General features: G+C 37.8%; 1 protein-coding gene across 1 annotated transcript; it reads right to left on the bottom strand.

Moving 5' to 3' along the window:
• Window positions 1–676: 676 nt before the first annotated feature.
• On the bottom strand, window positions 677–14,866 carry slc23a4 (solute carrier family 23 member 4). Its single transcript, XM_017466781.3, has 12 exons — window positions 14,555–14,866; window positions 10,108–10,248; window positions 9,809–9,966; window positions 7,263–7,422; window positions 6,984–7,165; window positions 4,439–4,559; window positions 4,190–4,346; window positions 2,973–3,226; window positions 2,687–2,851; window positions 2,504–2,612; window positions 1,911–2,006; window positions 677–1,733 (listed from the first exon to the last, which is right to left on the bottom strand). The coding sequence occupies exons 1-12, from the start codon at window positions 14,594–14,596 to the stop codon at window positions 1,468–1,470; spliced, it is 1,851 nt and encodes a 616-aa protein (XP_017322270.3). The 5' UTR covers window positions 14,597–14,866; the 3' UTR covers window positions 677–1,467.
• Between the last annotated feature and the right edge of the window lie 3,883 nt (window positions 14,867–18,749).

Below are 18,749 nucleotides of genomic sequence, written 5' to 3'. Positions count from 1 at the left end.
TAGAACCATGCAATTAGAAATTTGAATTGAAATTCAGTTACAGGTTTTAGTTTCAGATTTTCATGCTTAAGGGTGTACAAATGAATGTTTAAAATGCAAAATGAAATTTTTAAAGCAAATCTAAAATGTGAATTAACAGATGGATTGAATGCTTTTTAGAAATTAAATATATGCATACTTTATTTTGAATTCAGATTTATTAGATTTTAGATTTGAACATGAAATTCTATTTCAGTTCAAAATTCAATTCCAAAATAATAACATTCAAATTCAAATAACATTAAATATTTTCCCATTTTTTTACCATTTAATCGTGGCTAGTATTCTGAATTGTATCAGTGATTGTTGTTTAGTGGATTTGTTGTTTTATTTGTTGTTTTATCTGTACAGCACTTTGGAACAACATGTGTTGTAATTAAATGTGCTTAATAAATAAAGTGAATTGAATTTAAATGAAATTAAAATTTCAAATGTCATGATTCTAACTCTATATTTTACAAGAAATGGTTTGTCTTTTGAATGTGGTTATTTTGCTTTATTAACGCACAATGAATGCAGAAATGCAGTTCATCCTAGCAAAGTTATATTCATATCAATATAATAAAATATAATCATATAAAAATGAAGACCATTGTCACGTTTCGTGACGTAGAGGAAGATAGGACGGATGCAAGCGCAGTTGGAACGGTTTTCTTTATTGAGAAACACAGGCAGGTAAATCCAAAATATGATCCAGAAACATAATCCAAATCATGCAAGAGGTCAGGTGATCGGGAAACAGGCATACACAGGGCTAGGCAGGAATCAAGGTCGTGGTCACGGAAAACAGGGTCGATGAACAAAACGAGAAACATAAACAACAGCGGGGGACTGGTAGCGGAGAAACCAGCGTGAACTAAACTAACGAACCTAAACATGAACTAAGACCAGCTACAGCTACAGCTACAGCTACAGCTACAGCTACAGCTACAGCTACAGCTACAGCTACAGCTACAGCTACAGCTACAGCTACAGCATCTAATCTCTCTATTCTAATATTCCGCATTGAGTGTTGGGAGGCACGCGGTATATATGCCGACATGATCAGCCTTGTAACTGCTAACAGCTGAGGGCAATACATACAAACGTGACACCACAACCAATGACAGGATGGGGAGGAGACATTACAGAAACATAAACAGATGCACGTGTCGAAATGTCACAACTGTCCACATGGGAGAAGCAGGTAAACGCACGCTCACATGCTCCACAGCACGCTGCACAAAGTGGGACTCATGACAACCATCAGGAAAATTGATTCAGTACAAAAGGAATATATCCAAGTCCTAAATAGCTGCCTCAGCTCATTATTGAGATCATTTATCATTTTATAGTGTGACCTCAGATTTCACAGGTTAGCATCCACACAAGTAGATTACAATAATTTATGAAAAATGAAGGCCCAAAAATGGGAGTCCTTATGAATGACTATATTTGGACTGCTACTATGATATGTGTATCATCTTTCCGTATCGTCTCCTTCATTCCAAGTGAAACAGAGCAGCTGGATGTGTCATTCTGTGGTCTGGCTTTATGTGAGGGGCAAAAAGGTATGTATCTAACCCAGGAGTAGGATGCAAGACGAGAACTAATGCCACAGGGAAGGCCATAGACCTCCTCGCTTTCCACAATGTTCTCAGACTCATCTTCATGGACCTTGTTCCACACAGTCATGCCCCGCTCATGCTTTGTTCCTATGAGAGAAATAAAGAAATGATAAGACTGTGACAAGATCAGTATATTTCACTTGATTCTTTATATTCATTTACTACTTTTATTTCTGGAACTTAGAATTCATTAAGCCTGAGGTTTAGCATAAATTAATTCCAGTCAAGCTTAAGAAAATGCTACACATACAATGCGAAACTCACCAGGGATGGTGTTATCAAGAATGAATCCAAAAAATCCTCCAACAAACATGGAAGTTGTTAGAAGAACCTGTAGCACCTGATCCAACTCCACAATACCTGAAACATGGACATTATCATATGGATACAATATTCTAGGACTGTGAATGATTATATTTGTTTTTGTTTTGTTTTATAAAAAAAATATATCTGTTTATATACAGGGTGTGCCAAAATCTCCATACACAGAGGAAATTAACACTTTTTAGAAAAATGTCTTCTTTTTTTCCTTTCAGATAGCCTTTAAGAACGTGGCTGGTTCAGAAAGCTGTCACAAGGTTGTGATGGACTTAATAAGGAAATATGGCAAGCACATCATACAAGATACTGATGCCAAACTTATTAACAAATTCTAAAAGACTCCAAGAAGATCCACTGATGAAAGCACAACCGACGTGGTGCTGGTGTACATAGTCCCCTATGTATGGAGACTTGTGGTACACCCTGTAATTTTGTAAAGAACTCTGACTTTATCTGCCTTCATCATCAGAAAATATGAGGTAATATAATGTCTTCTTTATGTTTTTCTTATGTAATTGCAACAGTGATGAACACACCTGTCTTTACGATATCAGGATTTTTTATTATCCAGTTTGGAATGACAAGCCCCGTAAACATTGAGAAGCCAAAGATAAAGATGTTTCGTGAAGAGTTCATATCCACATACTATAAAGTGATCAACAAAGTTGTTAGTTTTTGTCATTTTCTCAAGTGACTTCTCAAGTGAAATATTGTCCCACCTGTAGATTTGAGACACCGACTGCAGTTATGATTCCAAACATGACTAAAAACATCCCTCCAGTGACAGGTGTCGGGATCGTACTAAAAACAGCTCCAATTTTCCCAAACAATCCCATTATGATCATAATGACCCCACCGGCAACAATTACCATGCGGCTGCCGACCTGCAGGAGAAAAATAAAACATTTTACTCAATCGTTGTCCTCTTTTGCTACATGGCTCAAATGCTGTAGTGGTGTATTTTAAATAATGGAGTGGTCTGAAAAAATGTTAACAGTCTCTCACCTTAGTGATGCCCAGTGCACCTACATTCTCACTATAAGAAGTGGTTCCATTGCCTGTCCCACAGGCCCCAGCCAACAGGCTGCCCAGGCCTTCAATCCCAATCCCCCTGTTGATTGCATGTCTGGGTGGAGGTGGAGCACCACTTAACCTGGCACAAGCATGGTAGTCACCTACTGACTCAATCATGGAGGATATGATTCCTGCCAGGATTCCTAACACCCCTCCCAGACTCACAGTTGGTAAGCCCCACTGGCCTGGAAGTTGAAAGGCACCGGATTAAGAAAAAATACGCTACCTGAAAACATCATAGTGATTGACTTACATAATAAGTATAGTACACTGTAATTCAATTAAATTTGAATGCATTTACCCATTTACTAACTTATCATTGATTAAGAAGTGATCATTAAATAAACATTATATATTTACAGCCCCTATTCTCATTCAATTAGCTTCCCCCTGTTAACATCCATAGCTTCTGTGGTGAATTTATCACCGACTAGTGATTGGCTAGTGTTACTATGACTGACAGTCAATTCATCCTGAGAACATGGCCAAGTTTGCCTCTTAGCAACATGTTGCTAAGCTCATTGTTCCACTCAGGATTGGGAACCCAGAAATTATTCTGATCTTACAAATGTCACAAACAAAACTCACAACAATAAATAGTTAATACTGTATGTCACTTGCTGCCATGTGATAGTCAGCAGTTAATTCTAGTTAGTTAATTCTACTTTAATAAATGAGAGTGTGCTGTTTCTGCTCTGTTGATCAGTGTAGCATTTTAAAAACTAGCTGAAATGGTGGAAGTAACAGAATTCACACTAACATCAAACCTTACTGGTTTTAGCTGTTCTGTGAGCATCATGCCACAAAAAATGGCACTAGAAAAAAGAAAAAAATACACCAATACACCATGTAACATTCATGACTCGTATAAAAAAGCACTGATGAAGCATTGCTCTCTCATTTGTGTGCTCTTTTATAGTACTAGTTTCTATTTATTGTCATGAGTTTTGTTGGTGAAGCTCGGAAAGATCAGCATCATTTTTGGGTTCCCACTCCTAAGTGGACCAACTGAAAAGCATTGACAGAAGTTTAATGTCCCAGGGAGACACCAAGTAAATCATTATCTAACATGTCCATAGACAGAAAAGTAAACAGGTGAAATCATGTTGTAAGGGGTTTTAAAGGTTTTCAACATACTGGTTGAGTACCTGGATATGGAAACCTGAACCAAGGCGCATTCCCCATTACATCTCCTTTAATGTCTGTGCGAGCAAGATACCCATACTGCTTTGGATCAGACGGGAGGACATTATAGATAGTCAAAAGGTAACAGATGAGCCATGAAACAGTGATTCCCAGGAGGACCTGTGGAACAAATCAAGAAAGTCAGTGCTTTATTTACAAGCTTTACTTTAAACACACCATGATGTTCTGGATGAAAGCATTTAGAGGCTTACAGGAAGAATCTGAAAGATGTTTATCTTGGAGATGTGAAACTTTTTGGCCTTGCTGTATGCAGGGAGAGGGATGGCAACGTGGCGGAGATACTGGGAAAACAGAACGATTAAGCATGTCGTCCTGTGGAAGGAAGATTAATGTTATGTCTCTGTGTTACATCACTTCTAGCTATTGCATGTAATCCATTATATATACAGTGAGGGAAAAAAGTATTTGATCCCCTGCTGATTTTGTATGTTTGCCCACTGACAAAGAAATGATCAGTCTATAATTTTAATGGTAGATTTATTTGAACAGTGAGAGACAGAATAACAACAAGAAAATCCAGAAAAACGCATGTCAAAAATTTTATAAATTAATTTGCATTTTAATGAGGGAAATAAGTATTTGACCCCTCTGCAAAACATGACTTAGTACTTGGTTTAAAAACCCTTGTTGGCAATCACAGAGGTCAGACGTTTCTTGTAGTTGGCCACCAGGTTTGCACACATCTCAGGAGGGATTTTGTCCCACTCCTCTTTGCAGATCTTCTCCAAGTCATTAAGGTTTCGAGGCTGACGTTTGGCAACTCGAACCTTCAGCTCTCTCCACAGATTTTTTTATGGGATTTAGGTCTGGAGACTGCCTAGGTCACTCCAGGACCTTAATGTGCTTCTTCTTGAGCCACTCCTTTGTTGCCTTGGCCGTGTGTTTTGGGTCATTGTCATGCTGGAATACCCATCCACGACCCATTTTCAATGCCCTGTCTGAGGGAAGGAGGTTTTCACCCAAGATTTGACGGTACATGGCCCCGTCCATCGTCCCTTTGATGCGGTGAAGTTGTCCTGTCCCCTTAGCAGAAAAAAAACCCCAAAGCATAATGTTTCTACCTCCATGTTTGACGGTGAGGATGGTGTTCCAGGGGTCATAGGCAGCATTCCTCCTCCTCCAAACACGGCGAGTTGAGTTGATGCCAAAGAGCTCCATTTTGGTCTCATCTGACCTCAACACTTTCACCCAGTTGTCCTCTGAATCATTCAGATGTTCACTGGCAAACTTCAGACGGGCATGTATATGTGCTTTCTTGAGCAGCGGACCTTGCGCGCGCTGCAGGATTTCAGTCCTTCACGGCGTAGTGTGTTACCAATTGTTTTCTTGGTGACTATGGTCCCAGCTGCCTTGAGATCATTGACAAGATCCTCCCGTGTAGTTCTGGGCTGATTCCTCACTGTTCTCATGATCAATGCAACTCCACGAGGTGAGATCTTGCATGGAGCCCCAGGCCGAGGGAGATTGACAGTTCTTTTGTGCTTCTTCCATTTGTGAATAATCACACCAACTGTTGTCCCCTTCTCACCAAGCTGCTTGGCAATGGTCTTGTAGCCCATTCCAGACTTGTGTAGGTCTACAATCTTGTCCCTGACATCCTTGGAGAGCTCTTTGGTCTTGGCCATGGTGGAGAGTTTGGAATCTGATTGATTGATTGCTTCTGTGGACAGGTGTCTTTTATATAGGTAACAAGCTGATATTAGGAGCACTCCCTTTAAGAGTGTGCTCCTAATCTCAGCTCGTTACCTGTATAAAAGACACCTGGGAGCCAGAAATCTTTCTGATTGAGAGGGGGTCAAATACTTATTTCCCTCATTAAAATGCAAATTAATTTATAAAATTTTTGACATGCGTTTTTCTGGATTTTTTTGTTGTTATTCTGTCTCTCACTGTTCAAATACAACTACCGTTAAAATTATAGACTGATCATTTCTTTGTCAGTGGGCAAACGTACAAAATCAGCAGGGGATCAAATACTTTTTCCCTCACTGTATATATATATATATATATTTATATATATATATATATATATATATATATATATATATATATATATATATATATATATATAAACCAAAGGTTTGTGGACACCTGACCATCACACCCATATGTGGGTCTTCTCCAATCTATTTTCACAAAGTTGGAAGCACACAATTGTATAGGATGTCTTTGTGTGCTGTAGCATTGCAATTTCCCTTCACTGGAACTAAGGGGTCCAAACCGTACCATGACTATGCACCTGTGTGCAAAGAGAGCTCATGAAGACATAGTTTGCCAAGGTTGGTGTGGAAGAACTTACATGGCCTGAACAAAGCCCTAACTCAACCCCACTGAACACCTTTGAGATTAATTTAAATGCCAACTGCATCCCAGACCTTTTCAACCAACTCCGGTGCCTGACCTCACTAATGCTCTTGTGGCTGAATGAGCACAGATCCCCACAGCCACGCTCCAAAACCTAGTGGAAAGCCTTCCTTGAAGAGTAGAGCAATAATAACATGATAACAACAAAGGTGGACTAAATCTGGAATGGGATGTACTGTACATATGGGTGTGATGGTCAGGTGTACAGAACTAACACAAACCTTTGATCATATAATGTACTGTATATTACATAAATGATCCTGTGTGTTTAAAAATTATATTGATACTCAATACAGTATATAAAAGTAAACTGAACATTGTATTCATGACTCAGTGAAGTGAAGGTGAATAACTTCACTCATTTGCACCCACATGGCTGAGATTCCCCAGTGGCTTCCTGCGTTCATGCCAGCAGAGTCAAACAAAGAAAGGCCAATGAGAGAGATGGTGGGTGCAATTGTCAGAGGACCAATGAACCGCATGAACAGACCAATAAGACCAGAGAATCCCACCAGCACCTGAAACAGGGAGCCCACCATAATGGAACCCTGAATCTGTTAAGACAGGAAAAGAATAAATGCCAGTTGTTCCTATTTCTTTACCAAATATATCAGTTTTAATTAATCTCTCCAATTCATCTGTAACACTCACCACCCGTATGCGACTTTGCCAGACTTCTATGAACTCAGGGGAGGATGTGTTGACCAGGGTGGCATTCTGTGTCCAAGCAGGACAGACCCAATCTGGCATGGACAGCAAGGATGTTGTAGGTGCAAGAAGACTGAATGTCCCACCTTGAAGAATAGGTAACCTATCATTGAGACATGAGAGTTCCACAAAAAAAAAAAAAACACTTTACATTTAAACTCATGTGCATTATTAATACTCATGAGAATTCAAAGATGATTCAAAGATCATTACACATGGTTTTATTGCATGATTTAAAAATAATAAAAAAAAAAAAGTAAGTGCTTTTAATCTCCTACCACAGTCCAAAGTGCAGATCATTATCTAACCAGATACAATGCCTTGCATAAGTATTCCCCCACCTCGTTTTTAGCCTTACATCCTGGAACTGAAATGGACTTAAGTGGATTATATGTCATGAATCTACACAAAATAACCTATAATATTAAAGTGGGGGTAAAAATGAATATAGTTTGCCAAATTATTTACAAATTTAAAAAAAACATAGAAAAACTTTTCAGTTTTCACCCCATTTGTGTGAAACCCCTTTTTAGTTCTGAAACAACCAGTTATCATCAGAAGTCACCTAATTAGTTGAATGGAGTTGTCCTCTGGGCATCTAAATAAATAATAATAAATAATAAAATAACAATAAACCCACATCAATATTATGGGATTATTTTGTATATGTTCATGACAGAAAATCTAATTAAGTCCATTTCAGATCCAAGTTGGAAGATTTTTAGGGCCTGTGGGCACAAATCGGATGTGTATTATGCAGCAGATAGAATTTAAAAGGGTCTTTTAAACCTCAAATTTTCTGAACCTCAGATTTTCTGAGCTAACACAAAAATGTTCCCAAATGAACTGGAACATTTTTACAGCCCAGAATATTTCAATCTAAACTCAGTTCATGCTTTTCTGACTCCCCAACAGAAAAATGCCTGTTACCATAAAAAAGCACACTGGACACTTATACTGATCTTCCCAGTTCAGAAGACTTGACAGACTTGCAGGTGGCGCTAAAAAGATTCTCAAAAGCCTGGCCTTCTCAGGGTAGAAACAAAGGATCACCTATTTTGTCATGCTGTTCTTGACTGAGGCACCCCATAGAAATTCTTGTTCAGTGGTCAGTGTTCAGCAATCAGATCCTCATTCCTCTTATATGGAGATAAGTCCCAACATGAACCAGCCTGTGGAATGTGGATTTAAAGTGTGCTGAACCTAGACATACAATTCTAAATTCCTATGTAATCCTATTAAGTCTTCAGTTTCTGAGCTGATCAGTGTTCCACCACACACATATTTTTACTGCTTGGATTTACTGTAAACCCTAATGTTCCCAAAAACTTATATGTAGAATATGCAAGGAGGATTGACTGTCTAATGGTCTCACTAATTAGCTAATCGAGTACGCAGAAAAATTCAGTTGAGATCACGAGAACAAATTTTTTGTTATGTCGAGATCACAAGAAAATTAAGTCAAGATCACAAGAAAACAACTTGTTATGTCAAGATCACAAGAAAATTAAGTCGTGATCATGAGAAAACAGCAAAGAAAAAAAATGAATAATGCATGGCGCCTTAGGGCTCCTGTAAGAACCAGCTGTGCTAAATGATTGTTCATATTAGTTTATAATGGCTCATGCATCATACAATAATTCGCAATCAGATTTTATGTCATAAACTATTGTGTATGCCACACTGTAAAATCTTTTCATCTTCGCTGTTTATAAACTATTTACACAATGTAATTTGTCATTTCAAAGTTCAAGTTACACACACATCAGATCAAATCCTCAAACCCTAATTAAGCCAAAGACAGCAAAGCCAGAATTTTGACCATTTATATGAAAAAAAATAGATCTTAGTAAAAGGTAAAAGATATTCTCACAGTAAACAAGCTTGCAATCAGAAATCCACCATCTGCTGTAGAAGTAAAAAGAAGAAAGCCTACATCTGATTCATAATGCAGTGAAATTATTATTATTTTTTATCCCAGCTTGTTAAGAGATTTGGGTCAGAGCACAGGGTCACCTATGATTTGGCACCTCGGGAACAGATAGAATTCAGGGCCTTGCTTAAGGGACCAACAGTGGCAGACTGGCAGTACTGGGGTTTGATCCCCAGCCTTCAGGAACCCAGCCTTAACCAATGAGTAACCCCTTAACAAGGTTAACACATTAGTATAGTGGACAGTATACCTACTCATATTTCATTTACAGAAAATAGCTTCTGATTATATGTGTGGCAGCCTTGGAAAGTTTTTATCTGTTAAAATACAGATTTATAAGTTTACAGTGAATAGGAAATGTTTAATCACTTTGATCATCCACATCAATCTATGAAACATTCCTGTGTCATTTTGGTTAAATATATTGATGGTTTCTTTAATTATATATACATGTCCAAATATATTATTGGTTGAAAAACTACATTTTTGAGCCACAGCAACATCTGACAGGGTTTTCACAGACCACCACCTAGGTTCTTTTAAAGATGTTGGTTACCTGACACCCAAGGTGACCTGCAATAAGGTGCATATTCCTGAAACAAAGAAGATGGTGCTGATCAGGTGGCTCTGAGTGAGTCCATCATGCTGCAGACACAGACCCTGAGACAGGATCAGCGGGATGGCAATGATTCCTCCAAATGCAGTCAGAAAGTGCTGTGAGACATAGAGGATCTATTCATCTAGTTTAAAGTTAGCTGTGAGGAATTTACTTTGTTTTAGGACGAAGGACAAATATAACAAATGGACCTAGAGGAAATTGCTTGTGTTGGAGAAAATGGTGTGAACTTAACTTACCTGAATTCCCAGGATTATGCATAAGTACCAAGGTGGTATGTCAGTTACGCAATAAATTAGCTTGTCTCTACTCTCCTCTTCTGATACATCTGCGTCCTGCTCATTAGTCAATCCACAGAAGTTATTTACCATGCCATCACCCTGGAGAGTAAAGATCCCCAGAGAGAGAGAGAGAGAGAGAGAGAGAGAGATTTGTAATTGGAAGTTCAATAACATATTATTGCATGGCTATAGATAGAAAGTGTTTTATAAATGCTCATTAATTTTTGGTAGACTGCTGCAACATTGCTGTAGCTTGATGGCTCCAGAGACTGGTCCAATTTACAATTATTTTATTTATTACATTTTTTGGCTAAGTTATTTTTTTTTTACTATATGGCTATAGTGCAGCCTGGTATGCAGAGTCAATGCACAATTAGCTATTGACAGATTTTGACCACTTTTAACAAATATTGATGATTGTAAGTCAGGCACAGGATCATTAATTCAAATTGCATTTAAGTTTACTCGAAGTAAGGAAAGAAAATCAAGACCAAAAATGGTGCACAGGCATCAGTAAAAAAACAAAGTGAGCAAAGGGAACATTACTGAGTGTTTACCAGAAAGTATGACCACATCACCCCATCTTATCCACATTGCATAGGCTCCCAGTAAAATTTCGCATTGATTATAAAACACTAGCCTACTATTCACATATAAAGCACTGAATGTTCTCGCACCACAGTACCTGAGAGAACTTTTTTGATCTTTTATGATCCGCCACGCCTACTTCGATCAAAAGGTGCAGGCTCTTTGTTGGTACTTTTACACTATCCGTTATCACAAAAGAGAATCCGATGTCACACTTATCGCATCTCTCCAACTTTCCATGTGTCTTTGCTCAAGCCCGGTAATAGTCCAAGAGGGGAAGTGGAGGAGGCCAGTGACCAGTACCCAGCCCATCATCGTGGACAGTGAGGAAGTCTATCAGGTGCGAGATCTCCTGGACTCAAGGCCCCGGGGGAGGTCACTGCAGTATATCATGGACTGAGAGGAGTATGGTCCGGAGGAACGATCCTGGGTCAGTGCTGATGACATCTTTGACTCCATACTCATTGCAGAGTTTCACAGGACCTATCTGCATAGACCGGCCCCTCGACCTCGCGCTGGGCGCTGCCTCGTGTCATGAGCCGCTTGCAGGAGGGGCTCCGTCACAAATCAGGCCTCGGTAGTCCCTTCCGCTCACCTCCAGAGGACACCATTGAGTATTGACTTTTCCTATGGACTCCATTTCCCATAACCACGCACCCGGAACTAATCACCACCACACCTGTTTCTCATCGGACTCTCTATTTAAGACTCATGCACATACAGACTCACTGCGAAGTCTTGTTTTGCCTTATCGAATATTACTGAGCATTTGCCATTTATTTTTGTCCTGCTGCGTTTGTACCTTGAACTGTTTATTCCGCTTGTTGATCCTTCGTTGCCTGCCCTGACCTTTTTCCTGTTTATTTACCACGATTTTGGAATTACCTTTGATGCGCTGTTTACTGGCTACTGAGCTCTGCTTGTTTGCACACTTTTGCTACATTGTTGAATAAAGCCGCACATGGATCCACACTCCGTGGATACTTTATTACAACATACTTCATGAATTTAGATCAACTCTGTGAAGCTCTCCGATACGTTTACATTTATTAATTTATCCAAATCAACTTACAAATGAGGAAATACAAGCAAAAACAATGTCTGTCAGACAGACTTTCCAAACTGTATTCAGAATATCCCTGAAATATATGCATGAGTACATTTTAAGTGTATTTTAAGTCTGTTTAAAATATACAAGAACTTGCAATGTAGAGAAATGTAAAGAAATGTGTTTGAAATTGTGGTGAGTAAAAGGTATAGATAAAGATAAATAACCTGATCTATGTACAGAAATGAAGTAATTGTATTTTGGTACTTCCTTTTCCTTAAAGCTGAGGTGGTTTTAACATACTAGCCATATAATTATTACTTTATTTAAAAGTATATTTGACAGTCTACTTTTTTAAATTTTGCATTGTTTTTGCAAATAGGTGTCACCAAAATGTGTCATTTTCCTACATAGTCTTCTTTTGGTTCAATGCAAGTGTTCCAGTGCTTAACAAGTGTCCAGATTCCTCAATGTTGTTAAATTGCACTTTTAAGGTTTTCATTTAACACACGCTCGTTGTTATCGTCCCATCACATGAAGGCTATTGATCGTGGTCTGTGTGATGGTACTTTCTCCACAACACATTAAGTGTCTTTTAGTACTGAGAGAGAAAGATTATCCAGAATATGTCTTCACTGGGAGTCATGCTCAAGTTCCACCAGTCAAGAGCTGGTTTTAAAGTAAATTATTTCTTATTCTTTTGTTTACTGATCAGTTTTACAAATTAACTCATTGTTATTTTTGTAGCACATTTAAAGACAAAGTGTTGGCCAAAGAGATGCACACTAAAATCCAGGTAATAGGAATCTGGGTAAAGGGGATTGATGTCTCCTCTAGGTATACTCAGTATTTACTATATTCTAAAAAGTTTCAGAACCACATTTTACTGTTACATCTATGAGTAAACAAACCTAGTGTATTTCCTTATGAGTACACTTGGACTTTTATCAAAAGTAAACTGTAAATATACTTTATCTGTTCTTAGTGTATACCTAGTGTGTTCTTCTTTACTTGACACTGTGTGTAACTCTCTCTAAGTATGCTTAGACATGCTAGTATCAAAAGTAACCTGTAAGTATACCTGACACCTAGTGTATTTTTCTCAAAGTATACTAAGACGTGGTTCATGAAAGAAAAACTGCGAATATACTTCACACTAGGTGTATAGTTTCTCGGTATATAGTTTCTAGAATCTAAAGAAACCTGTACATTTACTTGACATCAAGAGTACATCTCTTTATAGTATACTAAAAGTAAGATGTTAATACTTGACAGCTCTATGTTTACTTTGAAATGCTAGAATAAAAAGTTAATTGTAAGTATACTCAATACCAGGTGTATTTCTCTCTAAGTATACTTAGACATGCTAGTATGAAAAGTAAACGGAAGTGTACTTGACACCAGGTGTACTTTTTTCCAGGTATACTTAGACATAGTATACTAAAAGTAAGCTGTTAATACTTGGCAGCAGGTGTGCTTTTCTCTGTGTATACTTTAACATGCTATTACCACAAGTCAACTGTAAGTATACATAACATCAGGCGTATTTCTCTCTAAGTACACTTAGATATGCTAGTATGAAATGGTAACTGTAAGTATACTAAAGAATTTATGTAATTGTTAACATTACTATACTTGGAATTAACCTGCAGATACTGTACTGGTAGTAAGAGAACATCTTACTTATATATATATATATATATGATGTTATATATATGAACATCTTTTATATATATATATATATATATATATATATATATATATATATATATATATATATATATATATATATGTGTGTGTGTGTGTGTGTGTGTGTGTGTGTGTGTGTGTGTGTGTGTGTGTTACAGAGAGCATCTCTGGAAAAGTACAGTATGTTCATCAACTCAGACTACATAAATCACATATACACAACAGTGTGAGATGAATGCAAGACAATAAGTACACAGGACAGAATACACAGGATAACAGATACACGGTGCAGTGACAACAGAACAGTGTTGAGTTGGGAAAGCTATTAAGTCAAACAAAAGCACTTAAGTCAAACAAAAAATATCAGTAGTGTACTTTTTTCTTTATGATTATTCCATTTCTATGTCCAAAGTTCATGTTAGCAGTTGTTGCTCTTGATGCCTGCAGTAGATTCTATGACAATTCCTGTTCTCATAAACTAACTTAAGCATGAGTAAGACAGCAAGAACGTGGAACAGAATTCTTACTATAGTAATGACTCATGCCAATATAGATTGCAACGCTGTTTTTCCTGGCCAAGCAACAAGTCATGAATTCTCAGTCATAAATTCTATCATCTACCAAGCATTCAGAACTAGAAAAATGTGATAGCAACTTGTTCTGACCAAATAAATGTCAATAGGCAAGAATGAGAACTGCCAAGGAATAGCTGATACCCCGTATAAGAGATTTTGGTGATTTATTGGCTTTGTATTGTATAAAGCCCTTTAAAACAGCTTATATATCAGCTCTTAAAGAAGCATTAACGTTAATAACAACTTTACTACTTGTGTTATTGTCAGAAACACATAAGCACTAAATTATACCTACAATTCTGAAGTTTATGCAAAGAGAAATTGCTAATAATAATAATCATCATCGTAATAATAAATCATAATCATAAACAGTACACAGTTCACTATATTACATAAGTTTTTCATAGACCCATACACATGGTGACATTTCATGTAAATTCTTTTGGCATGCACTGTAGAGCAATTACACTTGTTCTCATTAACCAAACATATTAAGCATACTTACATCAAACGAATCGTTGTTCCGGCTCTCCTTTTTTGGACCCATGAGTCTAGTATCCCTAGAACATAGGTCTCAGTAACAAAAGTCCAAAAAATGTGTGATGAGAAAAAGAACAACTGTGAATATGATGAGAAAGAATGAGGAGTGAAAGCAAGAAGGAGAGCAGGAAAGTGTAACAAAGACGTCGTGTCTGCTGCACAGACTGATTAGAAATGAGACCTATCAGATGATCATGTGAACTTATTTGACCAGAGGAAAAAATAAGCAGCTGACTAGAAAACTCATGCCAAACGAGTATATTAGAGTGAGTGAGTGTGTGTGTGTGTGTGTGTGTGTGTGTGTGTGTGTGTGTGTGTGTGTGTGTGTGTGTGTGTGTGTGTGTACCTCTCTCTCTCTCTCTCTCTCTCTCTCTCTCTCTCTCTCTCACACACACACACACACACACACTTTGTGTATTATGATTAACTTTTACTTTAACCACTACCTATACTAAGGTACACTCCTGGGCAAATAAATAAATAAATAAACGTGCCAAGCCGAAAATGGCAATATAAAGCTTTTAATGGTCTTACCAACAAAACATTGGTCAGGAAATTAGCAAGAATTAAACAAATAGTTAAAGTAACTTAGTAGGGGATATGCGTTTTCTTTTGATTTCTTTAAATGTTTAAAAGCCTTGTGGGTAAACTTGTGAACAGCTTTTTATTTATTTATTTATTTTATATATTTTAAAAAATGTTTACTTTATTTTAATTTTGTACACCCAGACATGTGTTAGTTTGAATTTTACAGCAAACATTTGAATCATTATCATGATTTTTACCTTTGCATACAAGCAGACTATATAAGTGAATTTCCCTGTTTCTAGTTTTTCCCCAAAACTGTTCACTACAGCTAAAGTAAACAAGGAAATGGTGGCACAGGAGGTCTCAGGAGTGCATTGGTTTAATTATTGCTAATTTTCTGACCAATGATTTGTTGAATACTGAAAAAAGACCAGGTGATGTTTTTCAAATCTGTCCAAGACTAAGACCAAGACCAAGTACTTGTACTAGGACCACATACAGCAAGAAGTAAGCTTTCTGATTACACAGTACAACTCATGTTCAGCAGTAAAAGACCTGGGTGTGATTATTGACTCCAGTCTTTCATTTTACACTCATGTAGATAATATTACTAGGATAGCCTTCTTTCATCTCAGAAATATTGCTTAGATAAGAAATATAATGTCACTACACGATGCAGAAAAATGAGTTAATGCCTTACTGTCTGGATGTTCCATTAGGAGCATAAACAAGCTCCAGTTAGTCCAGAATGCAGCTGCAAGAGTCCTTACTAGAACCAGAAAGTATGACCTCATCACCCCTATCTTATCCACACTGCATTGGTTCCCAGTAAAAATTCACATTGATTATAAATCTCTACTATTGACCTATAAAGGACTGAATGGTCTTGCGATACACTACCTGAGTAAACTTTTGGTCTTTTATAATCTGCCACACCTACTTCGATCAAAAGGTCCAGGCTATTTGTTGGTACCTTGAATAGTGAAGGCTACAGCAGAGGGAAGAGCTTTCTCTTACAAAGCCCCACAGTTATGGAATATCTTGCAATTAGTGTTCGGGACTGTTTAAGTCCAGGCTGAAAACATATTTGTTTACTCAAGCTCACACAGAATAGAATTCCTTTTATGCAAAGTACAGTACACAGTCTTATCCATTACGGGACAGTAAACATTTATAACAATCTCTCCCTCTCTTAACCTCCCTCTCCCACTCTCCTTCTGTTGCGCCACACATGATTTTATGGAGATGCCAGTGATCCTGACCCTTTCTGCTTTCTGGACCTGCCTGATCCCCATCCTGATGCCCTACCTCTGGTTGGAGCTCTCATCGTCTGGAGGCTACATTCTGCTACTGAGGACGACCCCGAGCAGTGCAGCCTGGAGATTGCTGAGGATGGTGCCACTTGAAATAATGTGAATGGTCATATTATGATCCTTTAAATGTCTATATGCATGTATACGATGATGTATACTTACCTGTTTGTAGAAGGTTGATGTGCTGATACTTACCCGTACCTGATACCTACCTTTTTTAATGGTATGTTCCAAGTGGGCGGAGCCTTTGCTTTATAGGACTGTCTCTCCCAATGATTGCTGAGAGTTCCATTCTGAGATGTGAAAGTGTAATGCTATTTCGAGTTTATTATCGTGAACCACTGAGTAGGAGGAAAACCAGCCAAGAGCTGTGTCTACTTTCATGTGAAAAAATAAGCACACCCATGGAAATTGTTGGCTTTTTTGACATATGTGGACAATCAAACATTTGATCATCTTTGAAATAGTGCCTATTAATAAAGTTGATATACTTAAACAAAACCACAAGGTAAATTAGCTTTTGTAATCATTTATTTAACAGAAATATCAATAGATGTCATATTCTTCTGTGGAAAAAGTATGTAAACCCTTGGCCTCAAAAGATAGTATTGCCTCCTTTAGCAGAAATAACTTCTTGTAGGTGTTTTGCATAATTGTCCATCAGTCTCTGACATTGGCTTGCTGGAATTTTTGACCTCTCTTCCGTGCAATATTCTTTCAGTTGCAAGATGTTTGAGCATTTTCTTGCATGTACTGCCCGTTTCAAATCCCCCCAGAACATTTCAAGGGGACTCAAATCCAGGCTTTGACTAGGCCCTTCCATAACCCTCCAGTTCTTGTTTTTGCGCCATTCCTTAATGGATTTGCTAGTGTGCTTAGGATCATTATCCTGGTGAAAGATCCACTTTCAGTTCAGCTGCAATTGCGGCTGAACCATCATTCTTGTGAAGAGAGCCTTCACCAACACACCTCACCACATAGTGTTTTAAAACAGATTGGATAATGAAATATGCAAATTACGCAACAAACAACATGGAGAACAATATTCAGATAGAAAAAACAAAGACTGAAAGCAATCAGGTGTTTATTGTCTGTTTGCTAAAAAGCTAAAGGTAACTAACTAGTTCGCTTTGGTGTTGCCCAAAAGGATAGCGAGTAAGAGCGTGAGTAAACAACACAACACACTGATAGATAAGAGCAGATCAGAGATTTTTGCTCCGTAATGAGCTCTGATTTTGCAGAATGAGTACAGTTAAAATGTCATTTCACCTATCAAGTCAAAAGATCAGAGTGAAATGCATATAATAGTAAACAAAGCAAGCTAGCTGGCTAATGTTATAATTCTAGTTAAAGGCAAGATGTTTTCGTCTTCCAAAACAGTCTAGTGCACAGTAATCGTAACAGTCATGCTGATAACTTCAAGCAATAAAGGTTATATTCTCAATACTTGTAATACTGAGGAGATGACAATAACTTATTTCAGATAATTCCATCTTCTGAGTGTCAAATCACCAAGCTGCATCACAAGCCGTATACAAGCACAGTAGTACGTCAGAATACCAATGGTGTTCTGGGACACAACCTTGAATTCTTCTAAAATGTGTATTGACTTCCTGGTCTATTAGATTAATTAATGTTGGAGAAGGACCTAGAATAACCCACTTTACCAAAACATTGAAAAACACAAGTAGCTTGAAATACCTCAGTTACCTATGCCTGAGCAGAGGTTCTCCAGGAGCATATATAAAGAATCATACTGTAACATGATAGGCATTTATTATATAGGCTGTTTAAGTATTGTAGGTTTAATATCAATTTAAGCGCCAACACATCAGTCTTATGAAATGCCTATTGGTCTTAGTTTTCAGTATGGTATGCTGTTGCTCGGACTGTAGTATTTCTCAATGCATATTATGTTGACAAATGAAATGTCTGTTTGCTTGCTCTGGTTTAGTCAGACCCCAGCATGAGCTCTAATCACATGACAGTCATCCAGCAACCTGATTCAAACTTAAATCGAAGCATCCAGTTTTGTGCTACTTTTAGAACACTTATGTGCTGTTCTCCATCCACATTTGTGCACTTCAGCTACAAGGGCTTCCACATAACAAAGAATGAATCAATGCTGATATAATATAAATATGGCCAAGCAGAAATTCCCCTGTTTTTTCTACTCCTGTTCTCTATAAAACATCTCAGTACTCCTCATTACCAGACACAGTGAATGAATGCAGTGGTGAATTTCTATTTACTAAGATTTGAACACACACACACACACACACACACACACACACACACACACACACACACACACACACA

Source organism: Ictalurus punctatus, chromosome 4, assembly GCF_001660625.3.
Source record: "Ictalurus punctatus breed USDA103 chromosome 4, Coco_2.0, whole genome shotgun sequence".
NCBI lineage: Eukaryota > Metazoa > Chordata > Actinopteri > Siluriformes > Ictaluridae > Ictalurus > Ictalurus punctatus.
This window is presented reverse-complemented; position numbering and strand designations above follow the sequence as displayed.

What these genes read in the sequence shown, in the direction of transcription:
- slc23a4 (XM_017466781.3), bottom strand. Translation starts at nt 14,596, where the DNA reads ATGGGTCCAAAAAAGGAGAGCCGGAACAACGATTCGTTTGAT. An exon ending in GCATAATCCTGGGAATTCAG is followed by an intron (nt 9,967 to 10,107) that starts GTAAGTTAAGTT and finishes TATGTCTCACAG; the next exon opens with CACTTTCTGACTGCATTTGG. An exon ending in GTGCACTGGGCATCACTAAG is followed by an intron (nt 2,852 to 2,972) that starts GTGAGAGACTGT and finishes TTTCTCCTGCAG; the next exon opens with GTCGGCAGCCGCATGGTAAT.